The sequence below is a fragment of the Aricia agestis genome, chromosome 9 (assembly GCF_905147365.1).
Source record: "Aricia agestis chromosome 9, ilAriAges1.1, whole genome shotgun sequence".
Lineage (NCBI taxonomy): Eukaryota > Metazoa > Arthropoda > Insecta > Lepidoptera > Lycaenidae > Aricia > Aricia agestis.
In genome coordinates, this window is record NC_056414.1 from 12,952,873 (window position 1) to 12,976,472 (window position 23,600).

Genomic DNA, 23,600 nt, shown 5'->3' on the forward strand with positions numbered 1-23,600 from the left:
ATCTATTTTTTTATTCTTAAGTTACCTTCTCGAGTGATAATAAATTAAATATGGTAAATTGTTTTCATGGACTCAAAGTTTGTCTGTGCAAGTTGAGGACACGTCATCTTCAGTATAACGTATTTTCCGTTTCGATGTACTTGAGTCGCGTGTGCCCTTATGTTTTTCTCTCTAAAAAAATAAATAATATTAAATATTAAATAAAAATGCCTGATGTTCACTCTTATATGTATTTCATTTAGCCTAAAGCTGAAGATTGCAAGCTTTAACTTATTAGAAACGCACATCGCGGCGGTACTGCTGCGCATGCGTCGGATAAACGGTATAGTGTGAAAGAGCCTTCACGAGTGATTTTGAAAAGAGTGAATTCATTGACAAAACCGGAGTATAACCCATATCGCAACTACTGGCGACAACGCAACAACGTCTTAAATGAAATAAGGGGCAAACGAGCAAACGGGTCACCTAATGGAAAACAACTTCCGTCGCCCATGGACACTCGCAGCATCAGAAGAGCTGCATGTGCGTTGCCGGCCTTTTAAGAGGTAATAGGGGAGGGTAGGGATGGGAAGGGAAGGGAATAGGGGAGGATACGTAAGGGAATTGGGCCTCCGGTAAACTCACTCGGTGAAACACAGAGCAAGCCCTGTTTCACGCCGGTTTTCTATGAGAACGTGGTATTTCTCCGGTCGAGCCGGCCCATTCGTGCCGAAGCATGGCTCTCCCACGTATAAACGTCGACATTTTGTCGGTACCACAACGCAACTACAAAGAGCTGCAGCGTCACCATTCACACTTATGACCAGTCATGCTTGACGGCATTTTGTCGTTGCGACGTGGTGTGGTTGTGGACTGTGGTACGTGTGGGTTGGCCCTTACTTTTATCGTGTCATGTTAATCCAGTGGTCCCCAACCTTTTTTTCATGCGAGCCACAAACATGTTTTGGTCTTGATGTCGTGAGTCGTGAACTCGTGAGTCGTGGGCCGAAACAAAATTTTTTAGGTTTATTAAAAAATAACGTTCTTCAAAATTAAATATTTAAAAGTGAACAAAAAATCACGACTTTCACGATGACTACATTATTTTGCCGGTGGGCGTGAATTTAAAAATGGTTTAACATCACGCGGGCCACAAAATATAAAGCCGCGGATTGGGGATAGCCGCGTTAATACATACTTTAATAATATTATAAATGCGAGTGTGTCTGTCTGTTACCTCTTCACGGCCAAACCGCTGAACCGATTTCGTTGGGTATTCTCCATACCTTCGAGTCCCCGGAAAGGATAAAACTTATAAGATACTTTTTATCTCAGAAAAATGTACGGTTCCCGCGCGGTTAACGAGTTTAGGCGTAACGGAGTTGCGGGCGCCATCTAGTAGATATTATTATAAATACGAGAAAGCTCGAAAATAAGTGTGTCTCGGTCCGTCTGCCTGTTTACGCTCGCGCTTATATCGCTTAACCGATTTTAATGTTTTGTATGGCGACTTACAGTCCCGGGAAATGGAGATACAATAAACATAATATTCATTATTATCCCAAAAAATAAGCGCGATGCCCACAAGATAAGGTAATTTCGGCGCAAAGTATGAAGGCCAAGAAGGAACATGTCATACCTACACACCGTAAATTATTATCACTTAGTAACAAAAGTTACCCCCTGTATACTATGTGTTAGTGTAAACACCGTTATCCTTGAAACCATCAATCATCATAATGAGCCCGTCAAAATGAACAACTTTTTCTATGAGAACAATGCTGGGAACTCAAAAAAATGCCGTCATCGTACCCATACGGATGCCCGGATCGGCAATTTGTATGGGTATGACGACGGATTTTTTTGAGTTCAAATTGCCGATCCGGGCATCCGTATGGGTATGAAGACGGCATTTTTTTGAGTTCCCAGCATTGTTCGCATAGAAAAAGTTGTTCATTTTGACGGGCTCATTTGATGGTTTCAAGGATAACGGTGTTTACACTAACATCTTGAATACTTGTGAATTAATCTTTACATCTAAATGTTAACCGCAAGAAAAATAATATTTTATAAGTACATTATCTTTATCTTGTTTCTCGATGCTAGTGAGAGTGCGAACGCAATGCGAGCACAGCATCAAGTCTTCCATTTGGTTGATCGTCTTCTTGCGATGCTTGAACTTCAGCCTGAAACAAATAAGGGAGTTAATGTAGCTGACATGGAAATGTTAAGGTGCGTTCCTTTATTATTTATAACAGGTGTCTCAAAAGAAATTTTATATTTAGTGGATCTCTCGCACGGACAACGCGCGGTCTACTCCAGCAAAACGCTGTATAGCGACTGAATTCCCAAGAGCCAGGCTACCGATCGACATAGCCCTCGCGCCCCTCGGTTGCGTTGCGTTCACGCATTAATCTTAATAAATATAAAATTTCTTCTGAGACACCTCGTAAGTGTAATATCATGTAACTACATAATTCACTTATTATGTCGGGTAGGTATATCGTGTAATCGATTTACAAAAGAAAGTTTTGTGTTTAGGGTTCCGTACCCAAAGGGTGAAAACGGGACCCTATTACCCTGAGACTTCGTTGTCTGTCCGTCTGTCTGTCTGTCACCAGGCTGTATCTCAAAAACCGCTATAGCTAGACTTCTGAAATTTTCACAGATTATGTATAGGTATCTGTTGCCGCTATAACAACAAATACTAAATGAATATTTAACGGGGGCTCCCAATTCCCATACATGACACAACACACGTGATTTTTTTGTCCTTTTTTGCTCGATATCGATAATGGTAACAGAGAGACCAATTATAATATATCCAAATATATCCATTACCAAAATCAGCCTTTTATGACAAGTTCATACATACTATAATAAGAAAAGACTTTTTCCCCAACCTATTAATATTCCTCAACCTAAAATAAAATGCAAAACGTATTGTTTTGCATTTTATTTTTTGTTAAAATGTAAGATTAATTTTATTATTTTGTACTTAATCATTTATTTAGCTGTCCGCACAACGACATCAAGACAGTCTCTCAACTCAAAATATTTAAAAGCGCTTTTCTCACAATAACTTTCTAAATATATTAAATCAACATTTAAGTACTTATTTATTTTAAAATAGGTAAGTTTTTATTATTAATATTTTTTTATACTTACTTACTTAATTTTCAACATTTCCTTCCTTCTATTCACTAAATAATAATATTATCGTTATAAACATAATTCTTCAGTCTTTGTTCACCACAAACTGATAGTATCCTTGATTTGGCGAAGTCAGCAAATATCGAACAACGAGGTATCAATAAGCCTGCGTTGATTAACGCCCGCCCTAGCAAATACCACCAATTTCTACTCACATTTGTTAATTTCAATTTCGATTCGTGCTGACTGCTGAATAGTAATGCTTACGTAACTAGCGCCTATGTGTAGACTGTAGTGTGTACTAGTTACTACTAGATGTTTCCCGTGGCTTTAGGCTACGAGTATAATATTACTAGGTCCTTTATGCCCGGGCCGCACCTGCGTAGTGCTTCGTGCTTAAAACGATACCACGGGACGATCTGCGTGTATCGTCCAATGGTATGAATAGACGCATGTGCGGCCGTGGCATTAAGGTGGCTTTCCGAACTTAACCGCAAGCGACCGCGACCGACAAAAATTCAAACAAAATGCCACTTTATGACATAAATATTATATATAGTTTCATTTTTTATCGACATTGATCTAGCCATCCATGCCGCCGCTGGGCCCGCTGCTTTAAAGTGGCGTAAAGCAAATTAAAACCTATAGCCTATGCGATACAGTGGAATTTTATTTGTTTTATTGCCGGTCGCGGTAGCGTTGATCGGTACGGTGCCTGCTGATAGGCCATCCCCTGAGCAAACGACCTTAAGAGGATACAAGAGCGGCTAGAGAAATGAAAAAAAAGTACGTGTAATATCTATAGCTGTCTCCCTTACCTCAAGCCTATACCGCAGAACGCGATAGAGACAACTGCAGAAAATCCAGAAAATCAACGATTCGTTGTCCCCTGATTCCTTCTCCAAAACTTAACCGATTTAAGTACTTTTTCATTAAAGATTAAAAAAAGGCTTGAGCTGTGTTTCTATGTTTTGCTTTTTTTGTATAATCTATCCAAATCTGTTTTCTGGACGTTTGAACACAGTGGAAAATCTGGCCATTTTTTTGGGTTTTTGAACGTTCATATCTTATTTAATAATTAAATTATGAAAAAAATGAAAACATAGCGACATTGTATTAGTGGCCGTAGATATTCAGGAAAAAAATTATAACTCTACTAGCATTATCCAGGGAGGAAACAGGGGACAACGTTTGTATGGAAAAAATGGCGGTGTGGAATCCTCTTAACCATACATTTGCCGCGTTGCCGAGATCGCGCCAAAATTATATTTTTTTTTACTTATCTTAGTTCAAAATTGACCTAAAAAAACGTCCAACGTCCAGTATGTAGTTAATGAAATTGTCGATCTATTGGTGTGTTTCAAATAGCCGTAATTTGTAAATACTAGAGAGATACCGAATGTATGCTTGAATTTAAATAAATTGGTATTACTTTGGAAACTGATATCATGAGTATAATAAACAAAAATAGGAAATAAATAACTATGAAAGGAACGTTCATATATTGAAGATTATTGCTGTATTTTTATTATAATAATAAAAAATAAGGCTCTAAATACGGTACGGTACGATAATCATCTCCGTAGGGAGAGCGCTTTAGGTTGGGTTGCACCAACTAACTTTAACTATAACTACAATGCAAAATGTCAAATCTTTGGTTAAAGTTAAAAATGGACGCCATCAAGACGCCATATTTAACCATAACCATAGAGCTCGACAAGGTTTTAAATGCACGTGGCGAAAAAAGGAACTAACGCTGTCATCATACAAAAACGCAATTTTTGACAGTTCGTCTTTACCAGCAGCGCCCCCGCCCACGTTCATTTATAACCTTGTTGGACCAGCTGTCATCTGTCAATTTCTCCGGTCAAAGTTAAAGCTAAATTTAGCCTTAACTATAACCATAACTTTAACCTTAACTTTAACCACGCCTATGGTGTAACCCACCCTTAGTGTCTAAACACGCTAGGCCGAAGTTACGCGGCGGAAATTCCGCATGATTACGCCCGCAATGTATTTTAAATTACCGATGACACACTATTCCGTCGCGTTTCGTCCGTATATTGCACGTATATTGTATGCGAGTGTCGCGATGACCACTTGCGGACCGTCGGCGACCGCTACGCGTTACTCAAAAACGATTCGTAGAATTTCAAAACTGTCGAGCCATCAGCGCCACCGGTCAGCGCGTCACTAAAATCAACGTAATTTGTAAATCGGTACCTGCCGCATTGTATCAAAATCGGTTCAGACAAAGCAAGCAAGAACTTAATAATATTATACCGGTACCGGTACGGTACGGTACCGGTATATAATACCGGTGGTAGGCCTCATGTAGACGTTCTATAAGTGTTAACTTTGTTAACCTACTTAGAAATAAATATATTTCATTTCATTTTTCATTTCATTTCATTATTAATACGGAAATTAGCAATTAGGCAACTGTATTCAGCCAGATATAGTTTGATTAACCTAAATCACTATTAGTATTGAAGTTTGAATTCCCGGACTAGAGTTTGTCTCTATCATAAGCTTAACTAATAATCTCCTACAAAAGGGAGATTTGAACGTGTTTGATTTGGCTTCATTCGTATGTTTGTAACAGGACTATTCCTAATTTATACCAATATTATAAATGGCAAAGTGTTTATATATCTGGATTCTGGATGCCTTTTCACACTTAAACCCTACGAATAATAAAAACTAAGGAAGACTAACTGTCTCAAAAAATGTGTCCACGAGTCTACAAAATTTGACCCGAATACATGCATACTTTATGCATGTATTCGGTACATAATTTTGTGTAAATATGTATAGAAGTGACAATTAATGTCAACTTTGTTTCGTGAATTTGAGTATTAGTGTTTCGTTGCTATTGCCATATTTTAGTGTGCGAAAAGAAACCAAATTCAAAACGGTTGAAGTATGGGAGCTACGTCTCCAGTTTTTATTATTCGTAACAATCTGAAGTCTTAGCTAGTTTTTATCCCGGAAAAATGTACGAGTCCCTCGAGGAAGACTCTGATTCATGTTCAAGTTGCGAACACAACCGCTGTAATACAGGGGGGATGTCCCTCGGGGCTTCGTTAGCAATAACTGATGAACCCTTATCACGGCGACAGCGATCTTCATTCATTGTTTGCTTTATTTTTAAATTCCTTTTCGTACTGAATAATATTATTAATAAATTTCGTATAGTTATGAGCGATAAACTTGTTTATTAATTTGTGTATGTTTAGTTTCTTGGTAATGGCTATAAGATTCTTTATGAAGGATTGTAGAGATAATGCGATTAAATCTCCTACACCGTGAAAAACTCGGCTCTCCGAGGTGGGTAGGAATTAAACGCTGTATTATTTTTAATTTTAATAAGCAACTTGTATAGGTATTCCTTAGCAGTTAGCATTCATTACTTATTGCTAATTAGAAAAAAATAGCAAGGCTAAGGCCCAATTCCACATATCGTCTGTTAATGTTAACACTGAACAGCTTGTTGAAATGTCATTTCTTCTCTTTCGAAATCGAATTTCTTTGAAAAATTAAAGAGATAACGTGATACTCATTCGAAGGCTCTTGCTCGTTGAGATGGCAAGTGCTAATGTGGTTGATGTTACAGCAGATCCCAGGCTCTAATTATAACGTTTTATAGATTTTAAGTGGCCACTTGTTTACCATTGCCCCAAAAGTAAAGGCCTACTCACATTTTCCCGCAATAGTCGCACTGCAGCTCATCTGTCCTGTGCGTAAGGAGATGGACGCCCAGCTCGCGGTACGTGGGGTAGCGTTCTGGGCACCGCTGACAGACGATCTTGGCGTTGGATCTACCGCCGTTGCTGCAGTGCTGCTGCAGGTCGTGGGAGGTTTGGAAGTTTTCGTGGCAGCTGTGACACCTGAATAAGATTGTTTGAATCTGATATAGTCATCCAGAGTATGGTAAAAATAGTCCTAGTTTAACCGCACACTACAGTTAAACCAGCCCTGGCGCTTTTTTAGGGCCATGTTTCCCTTAGGATAATAAGTTTTCCCCAACACTCAAATTATTATGTCATGTGAGAATTGGGAAAGTCTTAAGTTTGTGCGAAACACCAATCCTTTACCACTAGGCCCTACTAGGCAAGTGGCAAGCGATTATCGTAAACGCCAACAAAATGTATGCGATTTGACATAAGTCATTGCTTTGCTAGCGAATACTAGTAACGATAATCGCTTGACACTTGTCTCTAGGCCTAGGTCTGCTTATCTTATATCTTTAAACGAGCAATTCTTATATAAGTATATATAATTGGAATCTCGGAATCGGCTCCAACGATTTTCATGAAATTTAGTATATAGGGGGTTTCGGGGCCGATAAATCGATCTAGCTAGGAATCATTTCTAGAAAATGTCATTTTCATCGGATACCGAGCAAAGCTCGGTCAAACAGCTAGTTGCTTATAAAAAGTGCATTAATTTGATTTATTCGTCTAAAAATTTGAAAATCCCTAACTTTAAGATCGTCAAACCGTTGGTCGATAAATTGGTGGCCTTATTACAAAACGGAATCTTACATGAAAATGTTTGGCTGCAGATGGTATGCCATGTGCTCGATAATTTTCTTCGGGTAGAAGAAATGGAACTGCTTTCCGCAGCACGCCACGTAACCGGGGACGCCGTGTCCGTCTTTGTAATGGTTCATCAGAGATTGGAAGTTGAAGTTCTTCTCGTGACATATGTTACATTCCATTGGGTAGAAGAGAGATATCTGTTTGTCCAATTCCTCCCCATGTTTTGCGGGTTTCCCATCGATTATAACTATGGGGTCTACTTCTTCTTTAGGAGGTTCAGCCTTCTTAGTTTGTTTGGTACCTCTGTTGGGACCTTTTTTTGAACTGTTGACTGCAGGTGGTTTTTCCACAACAGCTTTGGGTGATGACTCTTTACTGCTTTTATTATCTGTGCTATTTCCATTTTGCTCATCTTTTTGTTTCTGTTCTTTATTCGCTATTTGTTCTTTTGTTTCGTTATTTGTCGCTAAATTTAGTTTAAAGGTATCGGTTTTACTTTCATGTAGACTTAGCAACTTCTGATTTTTGTCTACCTTTATTGTGTATAGGTAGAATGACCCTATCTGTTGTAAGCAATCATGGCATATTGCTTTAGGAAGTTCATCATCCTTCTTTACCTGTTGAGAAAAGAAACCTATTACAGCATTAAATTATATGTCTGCAACACAGGTGTGGTTTTGAATTTTGCTTACAAAACGTTGGTCGCATATAATTATAAGAACGAACCCAAATGACAAAGTATGTTTATATTTTGATCATCATCACTAACCGTTATATCAAATAGCCTCTTGAGTTTCCGCTTCAGTTCTAAGCTGAGAGGTTTTAGTTTCTCTGTATCGACACACAAGCACAGCCTGCAAGAAAACTCACGAACCAAAATATTATTCATTGTTGTAATCTGTGTTCTACTTCCTATTTTCAGTTTGTGTTTTAGTCGGTATAAGTTTTGCTATTGTTATTGGGTTGCTGGTGTTGCTACATTATATTGTTAATTTTGGTTTACATATTTTATAAATTATTTTCGATATTGCTTATTCAAAGATATTATTGATGTTGACAGGCTAAGATTTTTTGTCATTTTTTTTTTGATAGATTTGAATGTCGGAAAGAATTTTTTAGTTTTTAGCTGAATACACACGATGAACAGTAATTATTATTATTGATTGTATGTATACGAATATTGTGTCTTCAATTCATATTGAAACACATTGCTAATATTTTTAATATGACATCAAATATAATATCAAAAATATGATCTATGTGGATATAAAATACGAAGTAAACTATTGAACATGACAGGCTTATAGGTTCCAGAGTCCAGCATTAGATATTATGATGTTTAAACATGACGTGACAAAACTAAGTGGTAATACTTTAGGGTGTGTATAGGTCTTCCTATATTAGTTTGCTGTGCGAGTAGCAGAACTCAAAGAGAACCTTTTTTACTTTTGTATGGGAATATTCATGACGCCTAGGGCTCTTGCCCATACAGACAACAAATATAATTGCTCTTTCAGCGCTGCTACTTTCTCTGTGAACGCTATAATTTAAGGGACACATATACACTATAAAGTATTATCACTTAGTTTTATAACACCTTGTATAAGTTTTTGAGTATCTGTAGATATACAGACACACACTGTATAGTGTATTGTAAATTTTAAATGAAGTCACTTAAGCTTTCTTGGAGGCTTATTTAATTACCAATATCACTTACGTTGTTTTAAGTGCTCTGTAAAATGAGTACGGCAAACGAAATTAATGGAACCATCATATTTTGATACAAGCTTTCTCTTTTAATAATTAATTCAATGAATTTTGCCAAAATCTTTACATATTTTGGTACCCTTAAGTACTTTAAGACAGGTATATAAATAGGAATCATGGAACTATGATGTACGTAATTAGTTGATTTTTTGAATAGAATGTTTGATAACAATCTACCTGATGGTCCTTCTACGTCAGAAAAGATACGACATTATAATAATCTGTAAATTAATGAAACTTTTTAATCGGGACTTAACGCGACTTATTTAAGTAGTAATCCTACTAGTTAGTTTCGGCCGTGTTGCAACGGCCGAAACGTCGAGAAAAAGTATGTACTCGTAGTAGCATTACTACTTAAATAAGTCGCGTTAAGTCCCGATTAAAAAGTTTCATTATAATGCAACGCGAAAGTTTAAAATGTAATCTGTAAATTAATAAAAATAATATATTAAAAAAAATAATAGTGTGAAATGTCGCTTTTACCGCTTACCGGTTTCTTCCAGAATATATTATTATTGAATATGAATAAGTGCTCGTCATTACCTTTACAGCCCGAAAATGCCTTGAGGAAATGTTTCTAAAGCTCTTTCCCGCGAATGAAAATCGGATGTATTAATAAAATGTCTATGGACGCTTCACACCACGTCAATCTGCTTAGTTCGTTCAGAGATATGTTTAAATTTTAATACCTTTATACAACACGTATAATGTATATTTAAGATTTTTATTATATTATATACACATCCAGGAAATGAACAATGACCCAGGAACACTAAAAACTTTTTTTCCGTCGGCGGGATTCGAACCCGCGACCCACTACTTGAGCTACCACGCGCTCAATCACTGAGCCACAGAGGTCGTCAAAAATAATAATGGGTGGAGAGCATTTGGGTAGCATTAGAGCTAGCAATTGATCTGTTCACAGTCCGTCGCGCCTCCTATACACCACAATGTTTGTGATATTTGATTGCTCATTGTTATCATCATCAGTTTTATGCAGGCCAGGTGGGATGCGAATTGCGATAGATTTTTATCAATTTAATCAAAAATTGTATTTGTCTAAAATATCGAAATGTCTGTTTTAATAAACGGGGTATTGCATGCAATCATATTTTGTACAAATCTTTTTTAAGAGGGGAACCACTCATTTGTCTTTCAAATTTGGGTATCAAAGTTATTCTTTAACAGTGCCGTAAATAGGCTTTTTTGCGCCCTGTGCCGTGTGCGAGATTCTATAACTGCGCCCCTGTTTCTTTTTTAGATATTATAGGTACCCGAGCACTGCTACGTATAGGCCCCTCTGGTCTGGCTATTCTTGCGCCCCCCCAGAGTCTACGCCCTGTGCCTGGGCACCGGTGGCACCGTCCTATTTACGGCACTGTTCTTTAAGTATAAAATTTCATAACAATCGATTGAGTGATTTATGTAAAGCGCAACAGATGTCTGACTGTTGCACAAAATTACTGTCTAGTAACATTGTGCACATAATCAAGTCTTGTTTCAAAATAATGAAAACTAAATTCTGTTCCACAAAATTTCGCTTTATAACGCTTTCAAAAGATTTACTTGCCGTTATAAATTCAGCACAGCTTTACATTCGACATGATATTTTAATAAAACCTCAAGTTATTTTTGTCTTACTACGTTCCCCCTATAATGTGATACTTTGCTCAATGGGAGGGGTGCGAGGAAGCGGGGAGAGGCGGGGGGATGCAATCTGTAACGTTTAATTACAGCGTGTAACTGCTGACTTTGGGACACACCCCGTATAACCTCCCGAATAACAATTGTAAGGGTCTGTTTCACAACCTAGTAATGGTAAGTGAGGTAAGGTAAGTAACTTACGTAAGTGAGGTTATGTAAGTAAGATAAACGGTGTTTTTGTCGTTGTTAACTTTATACTGAGATATATCGAGATAATAAACTAATCTACAATTTAAAGAAAAACCTGCGAATTATGAAAGTTTATTATAATTTATAAGATACTAGCTGTCCCGGCAAACGTTGTTTTGCCATAAAATGATTTTCCCTGTTTTCCTGCTTTTCTCTTGAAATTTTTTCTGATAGATCTCACGAAGCTCGAGACCTTTCCCACAAATGCAAAACCGTGGAAATCGGTTCGTGCGTTCTGGAGTTATTGCGTCAGGAAAGAAAACCCGACTTATTTTTATATTTTATTAGACTAGTCACGAGTTCGCGACTAATGAGCGTACTTGGTCTCTGAAACACATTTTAATGATTAAGATTCAACGTAACTTGAGTTAAAACAACGAGGGTTTTGAGTATTTCTTTTAAGTATATTTGAAAAATATAAAGGAAGGAAATAAATAACACTGCGACAAAAGTTTATATTGAAAATGTTTAATATCGAGAACCAGAATAATAATATCTATGGACGCTTTACACCACGTCAGTGTGGCCCCGTGCTAAGTACCTAAAGGACTTGTGTTACGGGTACCAGACAACGGAAATATATTTAATACTTTTATACTATACATATATTTAAGATTTTTATTATATTATACACATATTTAATACACCCAGGAACTTTGAAAACTTTTTGTTCCGTCGGCGGGATTCGAATCCGCGATCACCGGCTTGAGCTACCAAAAGCCCACCAACTGTGCCACAGAGGTCGTCAAAATTCGGAATAATATACTCATAAATTCGGAATAATATAGGTCAACAAATACTAAGCAAATACTATATTTATTATTGTTTATTGATATCTGCAGAATAAGAACGACAAATAATTTATTAAGATCAATAGCTATATTAATTATTATACTAACATATTATACACCCACACAATCTAAGGTAGCAGCTGCTTGTATGTGAGCAGCGTTAACAGTAGTTAGCGATAAGCCGATATAGTCCAAGAGCCGGCGACCGCAAGACATCGGTAATTGGCTCGCACTCATCCGCTCGGAACAGTCTCCTAGCCTAATAGCCCTGTTAAACTGAAAACATTCAGTAAATCTTATGCACTGTTTCCTGTAGTTTATTTTTTATTCGCAGGGACGGGTAATATCGACTGTGACTACGCATTTAATGTCGAAATGTCGAAACGATTTTTGCAGAGCGAGTTTATATTGTGTGTATTGTTCATTCAATACTTCGTTCATTAAATAATCTTGGTGAACTTTAAAACCTTTGGTGGTTAAAACCGGTTACTTTACTTCTTTTCTAACATAAAACTTCCCTAGACTAAAATTAGCCATATCGGTTCGGTTATTCTCAACACATACGTGTGTTGAGAATTACCGAATACAGTGATGTATGAGCAAATAACTTATCTAACGCTAACATCTCTAGAATAAAATATTGACATAGAGCTCACTTTTGCGCCTCTTGAAGTATCAACGTTCGAATGTTTCGTACATACAGATAGAAACTGTTTTTTCATTTTTTTATAACTATTTATAAAACAAGCCTATTCTTAAATAAAACCTACAGTACAAAACTAGTAAAAAAACTACCTCCTAAACTCAAGTTGGTTGTCGTAGAACCAGCGTAGCACCGCCGTAGCAGCGTCGTAGCAGTGCTACGGCCGCCGCCTCCGTAGCCGCGCGTCTGGGCGCTACGCGGGCCCCTCGATAACTCGTACGCACCGTTAATCATATTTTACGCGCCATAAACAATTTATTACAGATTTTTTTCATAAAATCCTTTTGTTCGTGTGGCTATTTATAGTTGCTGTAAAAATGGAATCGGTCCACGGACACAAAAAGCTGCTTTAGTATTTTTTTTGGTCGATTAATTTAACTGTGAAGTATCGGAAACCACCATGTCCAGTTATGGCATATGCTTTTGGATGACAGTGTCGATTTTTTATACAGGTAAATTCATTGCTATTTTTGTTAATTTTAAGCTGTTTTCCTCTATGTTTTTGTCAACAGAAAAAAACAAAACTTTTATCGCATAATATAAGTTTTTTCTACATGTTTAAAATTTATTTTTGATTCGAGTCATTTAATATCCAGGGCTGTCGTGATTTCAGTATAAAATATTTTGTTAATTAGTAAATTAATGTTATAGCTTGTACAAAACATTTTTTTCGCATATAAACATTTGGCAACAACTTACAAAGTAAATAGATAGAAATATTGATTAATAATGTTTTTGCCAATTCAGAAAGTTTTTAATACTAAATCAATTATTTTTATTTATTTATTATTTATTTATTTATTAATACAACAAGATGAAAAGTAGCTTGTTTTGATGATAGCTTATGTGCTATTTAAAATTATGAAATCTATATATATAAAAATGGATTTTCAAATGTGTTAGTCGCGCTAAAACTCGAAAACGGCTGGACGGATTGGGCTGATTTTAGTCTTAAAATATTCGTAGTCCAGGAAAGGTTTTAAAGTGACACAAAGTTCACCGGGACAGCTAGTATGATTATATTTTGTCAACTTTTTTGTGAGGCAGTCGCAAGCAGTACCTCGTCGACAGTTAATATTTCCTATTAGGTCATGGTGTTGATCATGGTGTTGATCAACCTACCTAATATTTTTTAATTGAACATATATTTTTTTTGGTTAAAAAATAAATATATTTTTTAAACAAAAATATATTTATATACTTATACATTATAATAATATATGTTTAAGTTTAAAAAATATATACCTCTCGCCGTATTGCTGCTTGAAGAGATTTTTTATTAGAAATAAGCAGTGCCCAGTTTTAAATAGAAAAATAAATATTATTACATTGACATAATTTAGAAAAGAGTTTTTATATATTCTACGCATAAACTCTCTTCTAAATAGAATTTAGCAAGTGTTAGATGTGATTTGCATTGATATTCCCGGTGAAGTTTCGGCTCCAGTGACCCCTGACATTACATTATTGGAGGCACTGGGAGGCAAACGTGACGATACCATTCCATTTACAAATAGATTTCGACTCTACTCGATATAGTTGTTAGATTTTTACGTATTTGAAATCAATTTTCAATCGAGTTATAAAACGTTTCTTTTTTATTGTATTTTGATTGAAAACTGACTTTGACTTACAAAATATAACACATGGATTAAAGTTGTGTTAAATTTACGGATTTTAGGGACAATAATCTACTGCTTAGGTCCAATAGACGTTAAGGAAAAAAAAACATTATTGAGTCTTTCTTTAAATATGAGAAGTTGCCTTGAACAAAGCTGAACTGAGGGAAATTACATTTTTACATTAAGTATTATCTATATATTAAATATTAATACGTGAGCCAAAAACTTAGTATCCCCTTTGACGAAAAATGGGGAAACGTAGGTGAATGAAATTTTGCACAGTTATAGTTTATATGGTGAAGGAGTGCATCGAGCTAATATTATTTTGAAATTATGCTTTATTTATACATTTTTTTAACAAATAAAACATTACACACACTACAACACACACACATAGGAAATATGACAGATTTTTGAGTGACAAGCATATACATACGAATTATACTCTTTTATTTATGGTTGAAGTCTGTTGACAACAAGGTGACAAATTGAAAATGGATATAGTTTTTTTTATTTAATCTTAGATACTATTAGACAATGCTTATACGGCCAGTCTGAGATCAGCTGAGTCCCAAAGATAAGAGTTGAAAAAAATATGATAAAGTCAATATTTTTTTACAAAATATAGGTAGTAGTCCTAATGTCGTTGAAACTAAGGTCGAATTTCGACCATTGGGCGATCTCTAGTAGTCATTAATTATGTAACATCGAAGAAATTGATTCATATGCAATTGATAGACCAACATCATTTGGTCAAATTATGTCAGTTTTATGTAATTCGTGTTCTGATAAATGATAACTAGGTGTGACAAACCCTCATACCCCGCGGAATGCGTAAATGCATTTCTTGGCGTAAAAAAAAAAAAAAAAAGGTGTGACAAAACACGACCAATTTACTTAGGTCCGCCTCTATATGATTCAACTTCTTTGATTATATCATATTCATAAAATGTTCGCAGTTGGTTTATTTACACTTTAGTTAATTTACGGATTTTACAAGTTTTAAAAGTTTAGTAGTAGTTTTTGATTATGTCATGTTGCATAAAATACATAAAATATTATTATGTAAAGACTAATCGCATCAATACAAATAAAACATAGTATTATACTATTGTTTTATGGCCGTTCAGAAACTACAGTATAATAGTTAGTGTTTGACGTAATTATAGCTAAAGTATGTATTCATCTTCAGCCAAAAAAAATTTCGACCAAAGTTCAATATTTTAAAAACAAAGAAGTTCAATAATATTGTCATAATCATTTCCTTAATAATTTTAATTTGTCTATATTGTTTCTAAAATTTTATTTCTATACTTGACAGTCAATAATATAGTATCAATCTCTAAAATTTACTTTCTAATCATGTTATAAAAAAAATTAAGTTTATTAATAGTATTTTTATTTTTACTTTAAGAGGGCGACTAACGCAAAAATCAACCATCGTCCTTTTCTCTTCACACTCAGGCCCATCTTTCATAATATGCCAGTGAAAAAGAGGCACGCGGAATCATCGCCAAGTTAGTTTTTCTTAAAAACTCGATAAATATACAACATTTTAAAAAGTCACAATGATAGAATTTCATACAATGTGTTAAGGTATTAACTTAGTTTAATTCACGGTTATGGCAATATATAAAAAAATCCTTAAAATTGGTTGAATCTTTGTGATTTTTATCTATCGAGAAAATTTTAAGATGTCGTGTTTCCGCTCAGATCAAATTCTTGGAAATATAATGTTGTATCGATGTTTAGAAAATGAACCAATTCAGGGCTTATTTTCAAGTATAAAAATGAATTACAAAATCGACAATTACCCCCTGCAGGGATTGAGGGAAAACTAAAGTTGAGTTATCGTTAAATCACTCTGGTGTACGGCAATTAGAGATTTCTAAGTTTCAACCTCGGTTTCCGTTGAAGATTTTGGTGGTTACCGTATTTAATGGGATTCTGCTTAAATCTGCCTTCTGTTGGAGACTGATTAGTCATGAATCACATAATTGTTATACATTGTGATACACAAGGTAGGATGGTATAGGAGGTATTATGGTAGTACCAACTACCTTGATAGTAGTACCATAATACCTCGAATATTATGATGCACATACCAATCCAGCAAAGCGGACAGTTTTTACCAATACAAGCTAGCGCAATTAGTTTTATTACATTTTGACGAAAAATATTTTACAATCAACGCTTAAACGATAATTAAATCGTTCATCAAAAATACTCTGACCCGTATTCAATATAACTGGAACCAATAATAAAAAGCCAAGATTAATATTTTCGTACAGGCATTTCGTATCGTACCAAATATTTAGACTTTGGTTTGTTTCTTTGTAATTTATAAAATCCATTTTAAAAATTAAAAATACGAGACTTTTTTTGTATTTTACCTCTAGGCTGAATTATGTAAAATTATATTAGATGTTATGTCGTAGCATGGAGATACGAGATAAATCTATTAAAATTAAATTTCAATAAAGCATTAAGAATTACAAAGACATCATGATATAACACATGAAAAGATTTCACAACAAAATCAAAATCAATTTGTTCTTCTAACAACTTATTACCATTATTTGAAAGCATCGAATTTCCGTGATGTTTATGATTCCCGATTCTCAGACACACGAATTTGTCTTTTTAATTACATCCATTAGCAGCAAAGTGCTTCCTCGGTTCATTTTGATCCTCGCTGATTCCTCGCAATGTGAACTAATGTTTGCTGAGTGTTTGTTACATTTCACTAAGAATGTTTTGATTTAATCGCATTAAAGAATTTGGTATGTTTGTTGTTATGAGTAAAGTTTTTATTAGGAATTTGTTATTAGTTTTACTAGCTAGAAAGTACGGGATGCTAGTTAAACATAAATAACTTCGTGTTGAGTATTAAGTGATATCGTTTAAGAAACGCAACCGTTAATACAAGAAGAGTAACACTTGTCTAATCATCTTTTTACTCGTTTACTTAGACTGTATCTTTCGTAAAAACGATGACTTATGTTCGTTATCAAAATGTGTGAGCTGTCATTTAGAGATGACTCATGTCAATAAGTCGTCTCTGTCGAACAATCAGAAACTTAGTTTGCCTTTGTTACTTTAGTATAAAGGCAAACCAATGCAAAGTACCTAAAAGGAAATTGCTTCAGAGGCAGCTATGGTGTACAACACGTAAGTCCAGTCAAATAACAATAGACTAAGGGCCTGTTTATCCACTTCTTGTTTAGTGCCGGATAGGCTATCCACAGCTTATTTGACAGATACTCCATCTGTTAGATATGTTGTGGACAGCATATCAGGCACTTATCAGGAAGTGAAAACAAGTCCTAAACGACGTAGATCCGCCCTAGTAGACAAGTGGCAAACGACTATCGTAAACGCTAACAAAATGTATGCGATTTGACGTAAGTCATCGCATGTCAAATCCCATACATTTTGTGGCGTTGGCATTGGCGTTTACCATAATCGCTTGCCGCTTATCTAGGCTCTCCGGCATCCGCTTGTCAATTCCTCTGACGGTACAACAACATATTTTTAAGGCTCCCCTCGGCGTCGTTGAATAACCTTGAGACTTTTCAATTTGACGTGATTTTGCACGGCCTCAGCCTTCGGCTTTGAGGGATTACTTGTACAAAGCATTTAATACGGCTATATTTTAACACGCCGCAAACTTCTAGACTTGTGGAGTATTTCACTTAAGATTTAAGTGCTGTAAGACAATAGCTCTTCGGGGGGCTTATGACTAGCGCGAGCGCCTAGAACATAAGGTGAATACTTTTGATGAAGTGTATGCTTAGTTTTATATCGAGTACTAGCTAACTCGGCAAGCGTTGTTTTGTCAAAAAGCAGATAAAAACCTATTCTCAGACCTAACGAATGTATATACAAAATTTCATTAAAATCGGTTGAGCCGTTTTGGAGGAGTTCGCGCGCAAACACTGCGACACGAGAATTTTATATATTAGATAGATTTCTTAATTCAAGCCAAGCCAACCAAAAACAAGCGTAAAATCAAAAACACAGAATAACATTAGATCAAATTCCAATATTTTATTTAATCCTCCAATCGAGAAGTGTGCATATAGCGTATTGTAAAGTTATTTATATAAGAATAGCTAAATTAATTTTAAAAACATTTTTACAAAATATTTTTTACAAAATATTTTCTGACCGTCAACTTAATTGTTACAACCTAAAATTGTATCTTATTTTTAGTAAATAAATGATATTCATTCATTAATTATTTCTATTTTGTCTTGTCCTTCATAGTGCAAGTAATAGTGATTGATTGTATAATACTAGCTGTTGCCCGCGACTTCGTCCGCGTGGACTTCAGTTTATAGCGCGCGATGTCAACAAAATTGGTGTCAAAAGCTTTTATAAAAAAATCCTGGTACCCCTTAAATTAAAACAGCTGTGCAGTGTGCACATAATATTTCATTTTTTATTTAAATTAAACTTTATATTTTATGCCAAATTTTAAAGCTTATTTAGCCCCCCAATTACACAACTTTATCCATGAACTATTTATCATTGATAGGTTTAACTTTTAAGGTTACGTCACTGCATAGATAAAGTACTGAGTTATTTAATAACGTAGAATAGAAATAACAATCGAAAAAAACCGAAAGTTAAATACAAAATGATACCACCTCATATAGAAAGACTTTTGAGCAAGCGTCAGCGCGATGTAGGAGACGCACGGCGCCATCTATTATGAATTTTTGGAACTAACTTAATTTGAACAAATTTACACATTTTCACCCCCTTACAACCTTTTTTTCCAGTAAAAAAGTAGCCTATGTCCTTCTCAGGCTTTAGACTATCTGTATACAAAATTTCATTACAATCGGTTCGGTAGTTTTGGCGTGAAAGCGAGACAGACAGACAGACAGAGATACTTTCGCATTTATAATATTAGTATAGATAACGCCTCCGTGGTCTAGTGCTATAGAGTGCGGTTCTTGACTCGGAGGTTGTGGGTTCGATTCCCGCGTTGGTAACATGTTATTTCCAACTTTGTTTAGGACAATGCAGGCTGATCACCTGATTAAGATGATCCATACGTCGCATGGGCATGTAAAAAGTCGGTTCTGCGCCTGATCTCTCGCCGGTCGTGTCGGTCTTCCGTCCCACTGGGTTATGAGAGTAAAGGAATAGAGAGTGCTCTTGTGTACTGCGCACACACTTGGGCACTATAAAATTAGTCCTGTGTAGCTGGTCTGGTTTCAATGAAATCGGCCACCGTGACCGAAACCGGTGTGGGAGCTATCATTATTATTATAAGTGCAAGTTATTATTAAAATCATTAACCTACATCGTAGCAATATACGAGGTTTTAAAGGCAATAAAAGACTGGTGTGATAACTTTGGATTATCAGTAAATCCCGCAAAATGCCAGGCAATGGTGTTGGGTAGTTCAAGATGCTTGTGTAAAGTGGACACAGGCGCTCTTCCACCTGTTATCTACAATGGTTCTGTAATTGCTTTTAGTACAAGCGTAAAAGATCTTGGTTTACATATCGATTCCTCTCTGACTTGGCAATTCCATGTTTCTAATGTGTCCAGCAAAGTCACTAACATACTACGATCCTTCTACTGGCTCAAAAATTTCCTTCCCACTCCGGTCAAGACCTTGCTGGTCCAGTCCCTTATCTTTCCTATAATTGACTATGGTGACGTGTGCTATTTTGATCTTAATAACAAACAAACTCGATAAACTCGACCGATTGTTTAATAATTGCCTCCGATTCATATTCAACCTTAGAAAATACGACCATGTTTCTTCGTATCGCTCCAAGCTACACTGGTTACCAGTACGTCAGTGCCGCTCTGTGCGGGCACTGTGTGTGCTATATTCACTGCTGCATCATCCCCATACTCCCGAATATCTCGCCCCTCACTTTCAATACCGTTGCAGCAGGCACGATAAAAACCTCTGATCCATTTCAAATCAGCTTTTAAGTTGCCCTTCCCACAAGTCAAGTTCCGTCCACTCTTCTTTTAAAATCCAGGCTATTCTCCTCTGGAACGCTCTTCCTCCGGAAATCAGGATGTCAAAAACCAGAGACACTTTTAAGCGCAGGGTACGTGAGTTTTACTTGAAACAGTTGGCAGACTCTTAGTTTTCATAATTTATGGCATAAATTAATATTTATAATTTTTTTTAGCATCATCATTGATCAACTATATATTATTATTATTATATACCTATTATATAATAAATTATATTGTATGGTTATTGGTTTCATTTATATATAATTTTATGTGTGATAATATGTATATTATTATAAGTAAGTATAGTATAATATTATACAATATATATTTTGTAAGTATAATATATATTTTTTTTTTCTTCTGTCTTTTATCCTCTTTCAATTCGACTGGCCTTGTATCGCCCAAAGGTTGACTGATAGATAATGCCATAAGGCATTAAGTCCACCTTTGTATATATGTGCATAAAATTTTTAAAATAAATAAATAAATATATCTCAGACAAGTTAATTCCGCAACGTTTTATTTACCCAATACCCATAACAATATTATTATGACGATTAAATAAGTTATGGTAGCATGGTAGCAATATTACAGTCGTTATTCGAGTTTGTAATAAATTCCATGATAGATCGTGTCGAGTATTAAACTGTTGTAATATTTCTACACTTAACGTTCAATCAGGGATTCATACTTTTTTTTAACTTAAATGCTACGAAGAGAAATGCAAATCTGACTTTCCAGGAAATGAGATTTAGAAAATAAAGCATATTTTCTGCAGACGACTCGCATCGGACCGAATATCAGTTAATTAATCTGAATATGGCAATGCTTGAATGTAAGAATTCGGAATTGAATCAAATGTGTTCAAACAATGCTGCGTTTAAATTTATAATCTTTATTGTTATTTTACATATGATGATTTTGATACTTTTTATAACAAGATGTATGAGGTTATTGAACTTTTGATTACAAGCTATCTTGTAATCAAAAGTTCAATAACCATGATAATGTAGTCTTAATATGTATGTTACTTGTTGACTGTTCAACGTTCATAACAAGAAATTAAAAAAAAAAACGGCCAAGTGCGTGTCGGGCCACGCGCAATACAGGGTTTTTTTTGTATGGTCAATGAATGTAATTTTATAACGTGTTTTACACTACTAACAACATCATCTCAGTTACTTTCAAAGGAATTTGAACGAAAAGTTCCTTTTTACTTCGCCGAATACATTTTTTTTAGTTGATCGACTATTACTAAATAACTTATAAAGTCTTCTTAGCCGTGATAGTTTTCCTTTTAAATTCAGCATATTTTCTACTCCCGTGAATTTTTTCACATTTCCAGAAGCAATCGTTTAGCTGGTAGAAGGGGGGACACTGGACTCTAACGATTTTTCCACTTTAAAACTTAATATTTCACAAACGGATCCCTAAATCGGAAAATGATCAATGAATACTCATAATATTTTTAAAAATCTATCTAACGACATCCCACGCGATGGGTTGGACGCGAAAAAAATTATTCATTCCCGCTTGGTGTGTAGGGAAGGTATTTTTTTAATATACTTATATATTGGAAAAATCACTCTTAGCTGTCTATGTAGTCACCTATCATTTATTACTACTGTTACTATATTATAGTTATATACTCGTATGTTGTCTGGAAGAAATCGCTTGTAGCGATAAGACCGCCTTTTGTACTTTTTACTCAATATTTCTAAGTTCTGTATATGTCATGGTTGTTTTGGTGCAACAAAGGATTTTCATTCATTCATTCATTCATTCATAACTACCATAAAAAATATATTTTTTTAAGATTTCATGTACTATTTTGTCGGCATCATTAATATTATGTGTATTCATGCCAAATTACAGCTTTGTAGGTCCTATAGTCTCTGAGCAAAACCGCGGACAGACAGACAGACAGACAGACAGACAGACAGACAGACAGACAGACAGATAGACAGACGGACGGACGGACGGACGGACGGACGGACAGACCGAAACTATAAGGGTTCCTTGTTGATTACGGAACCCTAAAAAGGTATTTTGCATCAGCGTGGTATAGTGTCACTCTTAATTTATTTTAGTCTTACAAAATCAATGGTGAACATCTTCAATCTCAAAAATATGTTTACGACCTATCTTTTTCCGTTGATGAAAATTCAGTTATTATTAATTCACGGGAAAAGACGGCGCGATTTCATTTTATTAAGATGTCACGTCAATTTTTATTAGGGAAAATTATTCTCAAATCTGTTTTGCTAATATATTAATTATAAATCTTAGCCCTTTTACACAAAAAGTTAGTTCGGAGTTGTCTCTCGCCCTCGGGCCGCGGGACCCTTGTCACGTCAATTCTAATTTACACAATCATTCATTCAACTTTATTGTACAGTAACGCAAAAAACTTGTCAGCGCATTTGTACATTTAATCATCATCATTTATTAAACGTTATATACTTGTGTATACCTCCTTTGTAAAGTTGTAACCTTGAAACTATTCAATCGATTTTGATGAATTTTTTGTCCAGGAAAATGTGCGGTTCCCACACAATAAACTATTATGATTTTCTTTTTAAACTATTTTGATGGAATTTGGCATGGAGATACTAATTCGAATCTCAGGACAAAAAATGCTTTTTGTCCTGGAAAAATGTGCGGCTCCCACACAAATCACAATATAGATACTTTTATGAATTGCTCGTAAACTATTCAATCGATGCACGGGAACTAAAGTCCACGCGGACGAAGTCGCGGGCAACAGCTAGTTCGCGTATTAATATTATGATTATATTCTATAATCATAATATTAATACGCGAACGAAAAACTTTGTAACCCTTTTTACGAAAAATGGGGAAACGTAGGTGCATAAAATTTTGCACAGTTATAGTTTATATGGTGAAGGAGTGCATCGAACTAATATTATTTTGAAATTATGCTTTTATCATACATTTTTTTAACAAATAAAACATTACACACACTACAACATACACACATGAGAAATGACAGATTTTTGAGTGACAAGCCTATACATACGAATAATTATACTCTTTTATTTATGGTTGAAGTCTGTTGATAACAAGTTGACAAATTGAAAATGGATTATAGTTTGAGATCAGCTAAGGCCCAAACTCTTGTTGAAAAAAA

At 35.3% G+C, this 23,600-nt stretch overlaps 2 protein-coding genes across 3 annotated transcripts in view; one reads left to right on the forward strand and one right to left on the reverse strand.

The window, feature by feature from the left end:
- Nucleotides 1-2: 2 nt before the first annotated feature.
- Nucleotides 3-19,242, reverse strand: LOC121730062 (zinc finger protein weckle-like). 2 transcript variants are annotated; one of them, XM_042118862.1, is made up of 6 exons: nucleotides 19,228-19,242; nucleotides 8,446-8,706; nucleotides 7,680-8,293; nucleotides 6,834-7,022; nucleotides 2,057-2,165; nucleotides 3-171 (listed from the first exon to the last, which is right to left on the reverse strand). In XM_042118862.1, exons 2-6 carry the CDS (start codon nucleotides 8,563-8,565, stop codon nucleotides 73-75), a joined length of 1,131 nt encoding a protein of 376 aa, XP_041974796.1. In that variant the 5' UTR covers nucleotides 8,566-8,706; nucleotides 19,228-19,242; the 3' UTR covers nucleotides 3-72. The 2 variants fall into 2 exon arrangements, with proteins under 2 accessions (XP_041974796.1, XP_041974792.1); XM_042118858.1 differs by lacking the exon at nucleotides 19,228-19,242 and having other exon boundaries at nucleotides 8,446-8,713.
- The window catches only part of LOC121730697 (neuronal acetylcholine receptor subunit alpha-10-like), a 70,683-nt gene continuing 60,087 nt past the window's right edge, over nucleotides 13,005-23,600 (forward strand). Inside the window, exon 1 of the mRNA XM_042119836.1 lies at nucleotides 13,005-13,282. Coding sequence (XP_041975770.1) covers nucleotides 13,231-13,282 — 52 coding nt within the window. The 5' untranslated portion in view covers nucleotides 13,005-13,230. The remainder of the gene's footprint in view (nucleotides 13,283-23,600) is intronic.

What these genes read in the sequence shown, in the direction of transcription:
- LOC121730062 (XM_042118862.1), bottom strand. Translation starts at nt 8,565, where the DNA reads ATGAATAATATTTTGGTTCGTGAGTTTTCTTGCAGGCTGTGCTTGTGT. An exon ending in CTGCAGCCAAACATTTTCAT is followed by an intron (nt 7,023 to 7,679) that starts GTAAGATTCCGT and finishes AATCTTATTCAG; the next exon opens with GTGTCACAGCTGCCACGAAA. An exon ending in AGAAACAAGATAAAGATAAT is followed by an intron (nt 172 to 2,056) that starts GTACTTATAAAA and finishes TTATTTTTTTAG; the next exon opens with AGAGAAAAACATAAGGGCAC.